This window comes from Otolemur garnettii, unplaced genomic scaffold (genome assembly GCF_000181295.1).
Source record: "Otolemur garnettii isolate 467f Iridium unplaced genomic scaffold, OtoGar3 scaffold00045, whole genome shotgun sequence".
In the NCBI taxonomy this organism is placed as follows: Eukaryota; Metazoa; Chordata; class Mammalia; order Primates; family Galagidae; genus Otolemur; species Otolemur garnettii.
In genome coordinates, this window is record NW_003852440.1 from 4,447,467 (window position 1) to 4,456,065 (window position 8,599).

General features: G+C 42.3%; 1 protein-coding gene across 3 annotated transcripts in view; it reads right to left on the minus strand.

The window, feature by feature from the left end:
• Positions 1-3,691: 3,691 nt before the first annotated feature.
• TP53BP2 (tumor protein p53 binding protein 2) overlaps positions 3,692-8,599 on the minus strand; it is a 79,144-nt gene continuing 74,236 nt past the window's right edge. For 2 of the 3 annotated variants that reach the window (XM_023513892.1, XM_023513893.1), the window contains one exon: positions 3,745-4,468. In XM_023513892.1, the coding sequence (XP_023369660.1) occupies positions 4,427-4,468 (42 nt within the window). In that variant the 3' untranslated portion in view covers positions 3,745-4,426. Of the gene's footprint in view, positions 4,469-8,599 lie in introns of all 3 variants that reach the window. The other variant, XM_003790971.2, reaches the window with a different exon arrangement.

Consider the following 8,599-nt stretch of genomic DNA (forward strand, 5'->3'; position numbering starts at 1 on the left):
ACCACAATGCCTGGCTATTTTTTGGTTGCAGCCATCATTGTTGTTTGGCGGGCCTGGGCTGGATTCGAACCTACCACCTTAGGTGTATGTGGCTGGCGCCTTAGCCGCTTGAGCCACAGACACCAAGCCAGGAAACTTTAATAATAAATAAAACTAGTAAAATGACACATAGGGAGAATAAAAAATGGCATCCTGAGATTAAGGAATATGAAACTGAGACTATCACAGTTCTCTAATTTTCACATCTCCTTTTTCACACATTTGTGTAATTCTCTATTTACCAAGTACCTCCACGGGTAGTACTTAGTATGGTCTTCCTCAACAACTGAAGCATGTGGTGGAGATGGTATGAAACTCCACAGATTAGGAAAACAAGGCTCCTAGGAAAGGTCACAGGATGGATTAAACCCCACAGTTCTGGACTAGAATCCATGAAGTATGTTTCCTGTTGCTGTTGTAACATAGTAACACAAATTTAGTGGCTTAAAAAATATCCATTATTGGTTTGGCACCTATAGCACAGTGGTTACGGGCACCAACCACATACACTGGAGCTGGTGGGTTTGAACCCCGCACGGGCCTACTAACCAACAATGACAACTGCAACAAAAGAATAGCTGGGCATTGTGGCAGGCACCTGTAGTCCCAGCTACTTGGGAGGCTGAGGCAAGAGAATCGCTTGAGCCCAAGAGTTGGAAGTTGCTGTGAGCTGTGACACCACAGCACTCTACCAAGGGCAACAAAGTGAGACTCTGTCTCAAAAAAACAAACAAACAAAAACCATTATTGTACCATTCTGTAGACTGGAAGTACAACACCAGTCTCATTAGGCTGACAACATTGCTTCTAGAGACCCAAGGAGGATTCAGGCCCAGGTAGGCAGAGTTCAGTTCCATGTGGCTGGCTATAGGACCAACAACTCCATGTCCTTGCTGGCTTTCAGCTGGGGTTTTTCTCAGCTCCCACGTCCAGTCTTGCTGACCTTCCCTCTGCCTCAGCCACCTGCCTTCCTCTTCTGCTTTGAAGGAAGGCATCTTCCGATTACACTGGTCTCACCTGGGTAATCCAAGATAACCGACCTATTTGAAGGTAGGTTGATTATTAAACTTAATTAGATCTGAAAAGTCCCTCATGGCAGGGCAGTATAGCACCGGCCTGTGCATTGGGGGTGGAGGATTAGAACCTGGCCTAAGGCCTGCTAAAAAAACAAAAACAAAAACAAAAAAGGGCAGTGCTTGTGGCTCAAGGGAGTAGGGGGCTAGCCCTGTATGCTGGAGGTGGTGGGTTCAAACCCAGCCCCCGCCAAAAACTGAAAAAAAAAAAAAAAAGAACAGGTTGGGCACGGTAGCTCAACACCTGTAATCTTAGCACTTTGGGAGGCTGAGGCAGGCAGATTGCTTGAGCTCAGGAGTTCAAGACCAGCCTGAGCGAGACACCCGTCTCTAAAAAATAGAGGGCGTTGTGGCAGGCACCTGTTGTCCCAGCTACTAGGGAGGCTGAGGCAAGAGAATTGCTTTAGGAGTTTGAGATTGCTGTGAGCTAGGATGCTACCCAATGCGACAGCTTGAGCCTCTGTCTCAAAAAAATAAAAAATAAAGGCTTGGTGCCTGTGGCTCAAGCGGCTAAGGCACAGCCACATACACCTGAGCTGGCGGGTTCAAATCTAGCCCAGACCCTCCAACAATGACAACTATAACCAAAACATAGCCAGGCTTTGTGGTGGACGCCTATAGTCCCAGCTACTTGGAAGGAGGAGGCAGGAGAACCACTTGAGACCAGGAGTTGGAGGTTGCTATGAGCCGTGATGCCATAGCACTCTACTGAGGGCGACAAAGTGAGACTCTGTCTCAAAAAAAAAAAAAAAAAGTGAGCCAACAGAGTAAAACAAAAGCAAGTTTATTAAGTAACAAAGGAGCAGAAGGCAGGCTCCTCCAAAGGCAGAGGGTGCCCATTCTAAGAATACAGAGTCTTATTTTATATTTGTTGATGTTAAGCAGGAGGGTTGTTCATAAGATTTCTGGAAAAGGGGTGGGGAATTACTGAAACTTAGGATCTCTCCTCTTTCTAAGTCTTTTTTTTTGGCCAGGGCTGGGTTTGAACCCGCCGCCTTGGCATTTGGGGCTGTGCCCTCCCCCTTTGAGCCCCAGGTGCCGCCCGCTTTCTAAGGTAACTTCTAGGAGCATCCACGGCATCTGTAAGCTGTCACAGTTTGGGGGGATTTCTCTTAGCATGCTAATGAATTGTTATTAGAGTATTATGAGCAGTGGAGTAACCAGAGGTAATTTTCATAGCCATCTTGGTCAGTTTCCCCACTGCCTCATGTTTTTGTTTGTTTTGAAACAGTCTCAAGCTGTTGCCCTGGGTAGAGTGCTGTGGCATCATAACTCACAGCAACCTCCAACTAGGACTCAAGCAATCGTCTTGCCTTAATTTTTCTATTTTTTAGTAGAAATGGGGTCTCGCTCTTGCTCAGGCTGGTCTCAAATTCATGAACCTGCCTCGGCCTCCTGAGTTAACAGGTGACTGCCTCCTGTTTTATCAAGGACCTTAGTTTGAGTCTTAGAACTCCTTAGTGAGCAGGGCTTGCTGGTTCCCTATTTCAACATTAAGTGAGGACTTACTGTACCTAGATTAGTGCTAGACTGCATAACCAGCGAACAGGATGGAAGAGGCGTCTCTGGAGTTCTGCCTGCCACACATCTGTCTTTTCACATTGAGTTCAGGCTGTTCCTTCTTCTTCATTATTCTGAAAGGTACGGTGTGTTCTTTCATTTACCTTCCTTTTTAGAAATAAGTTACTTGTGAAAATGAGTGATCACTAGTTTTTAATTTGTATCTTCTATTCAATACAATAGTTCCCCTAAGCAAATGGGTTTCAAAACAAATGATAAACTTGATTTTATATTAATAAAACAATGTGGAGACTTTGTGCACATGATTTTTTTACTCCACAAATCAAGAAGAACTTGAAATAAAATAAGGACACTAAAACAGTCCATTAGAAGTTCTAGGTAAAAAGTACCAAGCAGGCTTCTATCACCATGATCTCTAAGATCTTTTTTCAAAGAAACAAACTTAGTTCTATACCCAAAACCACCCAAACGCAGCTAGGCTCAGTGGCTCATGCCTGAAATCTCAACACTTTGGGAGGGCAAGGCAGGAGGATCACGTGAAGCCGGCAACATATCAAGATCCCATTTTAACAAAAGATAAAATAAAATTTTTAAAAACTACCCAAACTCCTGAAATGCAAAACAGAGAGTTTTTTAAAGTAAAGAAAAACTTCTACATTTAATCACTTGGCTGCTAAAGAAATCGTATTATAGTACATACATTTACATTAGGCAGTTTGTTATTTTCAGCTGGGTAAGATATTCATTTACTCACAGAGTCCCATTTTGTTGTCCGCAGTAGAGTGCCGTGGTGTCACAGCTCACAGCAACCTCAAACTCTTGGGCTTAAGCAATTTTCTTGCCTCAGCCTCCCAAATAGCTGGGACTACAGGCTCCCGCCACATGCCTGGCTACTTTTTTTTTCTCACTTTGGCCCTGGCTCAGGCTGGTCTCAAACTCTCAGGCAATCTACCCACCTCAGCCTTCCAGAGCTGCTACCAAGCCCGGCCAGCTTGTGACCTTTAAACAAGGTCTCTTTATGAAAATCAAAGATGAAAAATAGTAAACATTATTTACAGTCAAAAAGTTTAATTTATTTCAGTTATTTTTAAAGCTAGCTATGAACTTGACAAATGTTATGGGTAAGTCAATACCAAGTCTCTAATTATGAGATACAAAAGACAATAAATATAAATTCAAATTCAGCCTACAAACAAGATTCTAACTACTCAAAGTATAGCTTAGTTTCAATATTTCAAATGTATGTAAAATTCTTAAGATGCTACAAGAACTCATACAATAAAGTTATTGCTCATGGACAACCAACTGACAGTTCTTCACTGACAATATACAAGTATATGGCACCACCCAGCCCTCATGCAGGGCCCCGAGGGACTCCTGGTGTTAGGGGAACAGCAGAGATGGCGCCATAATGGCACTGGTCCTTCCTGGCATACAAGCAAGTGCTGAAAGTGCCCACTAAGCAGGACGTAAAGCTGGTTTCCAATAGTCCAATAAAACGTCCTATTTCTTACAGAAAACAGGATTGTCACTGTATATTTTTCTGAGCACTACATGGAACACCTTTGCCCCAACACAGTACGGTCCGCTCCCTTGTGAATTCCATTTCCTCACGCTGACCGTCCTCTAGTAGTGAAATGTTTAATCCTTCATTTTCTTCCAGAGACATTCTTTGCTGCTTTGAAGCTACACAGTCATCAAAACAAGTCTTTTAAAATTTTTGCCAAAAACAAGTGTATTCTTCTTAGTGATAATAGATATCAATTCTTCATTAACTAAAATGCTGTAAAGTTTCAGGCCAAAGTCCTTTGTCTTGGTTTAATTCTTGGGTACAGCTGTAAGAGAGTTAAAAAATATTTACCCACTATACAGATGTGTAGGAGTACAACAAATTTTCAAGAAATAATGGAGGGGTTGGGGACAGTTGTCAGGAAAGAGATCAAAGTAAGAAAAGTATCATTTCTGGCATATGAAGCACCCAGAGCTTCCAAAGTACACAAAGATTCACATTTAGCAATTTTTTTTTTTTTTGGTAGAGACAGTGTCTCACTTTTTCACCCTTGGTAGAGTGCAGCGGAGTCGCTCCAGCAACCTCCAACTCCTGGACTTAGGCAATTCTTCTGCCTCAGCCTCCCAAGTAGCTGGGAATACAGGCACCCACCACAACGCCCGGCTATTTTTTGTTGCAGTTTGGCCGGGGCTGGGTTTGAACCCGCCACCCTCGGTATATGGGGCCGGCGCCCTACTCACTGAGCCACAGGCGCCTCCCTTAGCAATGTTCTAATCAGCTAGACTGCAAAGGACTGTCAGAGATCACAAGGGTCCATCCATTGTGACAATACCATGGAGCAATGATAGATGCACAATAGTTCTAGGAGGCAGGGAAGTAATTTATACTACGTGCTGAACTATAAATCAAGTCTAACAGGGAAGACAAAGGCGATTTGCAATATACACACACCAGCACTTTGAGCTTCTACCAGGACAGAAGAAAGCCCTGAGACTGAAGCCTTAACTTCACTCACAACGGACAGAACATTGTGTCATAAGACTTGAGACTCTCAGCAATAAAATGCCACCCACTAACAGTCTACAAATTTAAGGCAAGATAGGTGGACTTTTTTGCTTTAGAATTTTGTCATTTCTTAGCAAAGTATCACAAGAACGGAAGAAAAGTATCCAATGTACACACCCCTATTATGAAACTAATTTATACCTTTTATATGAAAGCTATAACCTAATAACAGCCTAAGAATATGGGGAGTGGGGAGGGAAGAATGGGTGGAGGGAGGGGGATTGGAGGGATCACTTCTGAGATTTATCTTACAAGGGTACAAGTGAATCTTTCTAAGAGTAGAATGTGAACGTTTTAAAACAATAACTAAGAAAATGACATGAAGGCTATGTTAACCAGTTTGATGGAAGTGTTCCGGATTGTGTGTGAAAACCCCACACTGTACCCCAGAAGTGCATTAATGTACATAGTTACCATTCAACAAAAAAAAAAAAAAAAAAAAAGAATTTTGTCCTTCTGTGCTTTCCATAACAAGAGCTAGAGGGGACAGTACAGTGTTAGTGAAGGTTGCAAGGTCTCCACTCTTGAAGCCAGGAGCAAGTCAAACTAGTAATTCAACTGACAAACTGAACAAAAGCCCTCCTTCAGTCCTCCCTTAGACAAGAGAAAAATATGTTTACTGAAAGAAAGGAGAGCCAGACTTCCAGCCAAAGATCAAATAAAAGATTATTTTCTTATCTTAAAAAAGATATTTAGCTAATGCAATTTTTTAGACTTATAGTTCAGACCAGATTAAAAATCCAACATGTATGCACTTTCAATTTTTTTGTAAAACATCAAAAGAAAGGGAAAAAAAGGTTGTGTAGAGGACCCCTCTAACCAGAAAAAGATTTCCAAAGGACTAAGAATACCTAAATTTAGGACTAAAAGGAAAATCTTTGGGCTAGACCGTTAATTTCAGAACTTCTGAGAGCCACGCAAATGAGACTCAGAGTCTCTAACCAACTGCTGCCATACTTGGGGGCAAATAATTCTCCTTGCTTCATTAACAGGACTTCTCTGTTAGAAATTTTAAGTAATTCAGGCAGTGCCTGTGGCTCAGTGAGTAAGGCGCCGGCCCCATATACAGAGGGTGGCAGGTTCAAACCCAGCCCCGGCCAAACCACAACAACAAAAAAAATAGTCAGGCGTTGTGGTGGACACTTGTAGTCCCAGCTACTCAAGAGGCAAGAGAATCGCCTACACCCAAGAGTGGAGGTTGCTGTGAGCTGTGACACCACGAGTATCTACTGAGGGTGATAGAGTGAGACTCTGTCCTGCCCCACCCAAAAAGAAATTTTAAGTAATCCAAGAGATCTGCTATACAACATATTAATGTATACTAGGAACTTGCTAAGAAAATAGATTTTAATGTTCTCACCACATTACTATGGTACAACTATGTGAAGTGAGACATGTATTAATTAGCTTGATTTAGCCGTTCCACAAGTTTTAAAACATCATGTCATATACCATAAATATACACAATTTTTGTCAGTTTTTTAAAAAACGAAAATTAAAATAAAAGGCTCAAATAAGCAATTAGTTCTAAGAAGGTACAGCCCTTCCTGAATAAGAAACTGTAATTAATTAAAAGTGCTTTTATTTCCTATGACGTTTATTAGACAAGGCTTCGTGAGAAGAGACTACACTTCTCCGGCACTGGAGACTGTACAAGCAAAGGGAGGTCCTTGGAAGAGAACCAGCTTTGCATGTCTACTTTCCGCTGGTAATCTGAAAGCTTTCTGTTTGACAAAGGGCTCCATATCCTAAGTTTCTTCACTTTCATTACTCTTCATAAATTCAATTATGATCATAGAAGTAAATACAGTTCAAACCCTAAGTGTTCACTGAAGATTCTGCTATCAGGAAGGCAGCAGTCATGTGCTATGAAGTCACTTGCTCCACAGGTGAGACAAACCCAAACAGGGAAGGGAGAGTCAGAGCCAGACTGACGCTGGTCAGAATCCAACTGGAGTTATCGCAAGAAACCCCACAGAAAGTAGCGCCTAGGCCAGTGAGAGGATCTTAGGTGTGTCCCCCAAATTTTTAAAGATTATTAATTAAATTACTTTCAAAAAGAAGCCCAAAGCTGCCAGTATATTCTTTTTTCTTTTTTTTTTAAAAACAGAGCCTCAAGCTATCCCCCTGGATAGAGTGCTGTGGCATTACAGCTCACAGCAACCTCCAACTCCTGGGACTTAAGCAATTCTCTTGCCTCAGCCTCCCAAGTAGCTGGGACCACAGGCACCCGCCACAACACCCAGCTATTTTTTTGGTTGCAGCCATCATTGTTGTTTGGTGGGCCTGGGCTGGATTTGAACCTGCCAGCTCAGGTTTATGTGGCTGGCCCCTCGGCCGCTTGAGCCACAGGGGCTGAGCCAGTATATTCTTTTTCTTCACTCTTTTTTCTTTTTTTTTTTTGATCAACATAATTTACGTGTGGCATGGAAGTTTAACAATAGGTTCAAGTGTGCAATGAGATTAAAATGGTTGAAAAACACAGACTAGGCAGTGGGATCACTCGCAGGCAGGCTCCTGTTCACGGCCTAGATTCCAGAGCAGGGGCTCATGTCTGTTTTCTGACACTTGACAAGAATACCAAGAATAATGCCTGCCATTTGCTCCATGCGATACCTGTGTTATCCTGACAACAATCTTAGAGGGCAGGATCCTCCAGCCTCCTGCCTTCCCTCTGCAGCCAGCTACCCGGATAGTAGGTACTACAGGCAGATCTGAAGGGACATGGCAGCCGGGACTAGACAGTGGGCACGCCATAGCACACCAGACTCCACTTTCCCTCCAGTCCTCCTCACCAAACGTAAATCTTACAATCAGTTTTAACTTGTACTTTTGTCTCAGTCTCTCCTTATCCTTGTATTTCTCTCACGCTCTTTCACACACCTCACACATCCCCTGTGCACATACAACTGCATGAGAGAACAGGGGAATCTCCAAAAGAGCTTCACACAAAGTCCTAGAACGTGTTATCCAGCTTCCTCTCCAGTCTCCCGTACTCTACCCCAAGGGGGGCAACCTCTGGCCTTCTGGATCCTTGAGTGTGGCCTTGAAGCTGTAGGTCAGATTCTATTATTTTCTGGGTTTTTATGAAATTTAAATCAAACAGAGAAAAAACAAAAAATCTTACCCTTGGCCCCGTTTAAGCTCTCTATTCGATTTACAAATCCTGATACAGACAGATTTAAGATTTATTTCAAATGTCCTAAGTTTAATTCTGACCGTATTATGCAGTTATCTCTACTCTCTTTATAAATATAGGCAGGACCCCTGATCTGTAGGAGCTGGCAAAAATATAAATATGCTATTGAATCGTTGGAAGTGTAGCTTCAAGTTTAAATCTAAGATTATCAAAGTTTTTAAATTCTATCTCTTTTTTTTTTTTTTTTTTTTT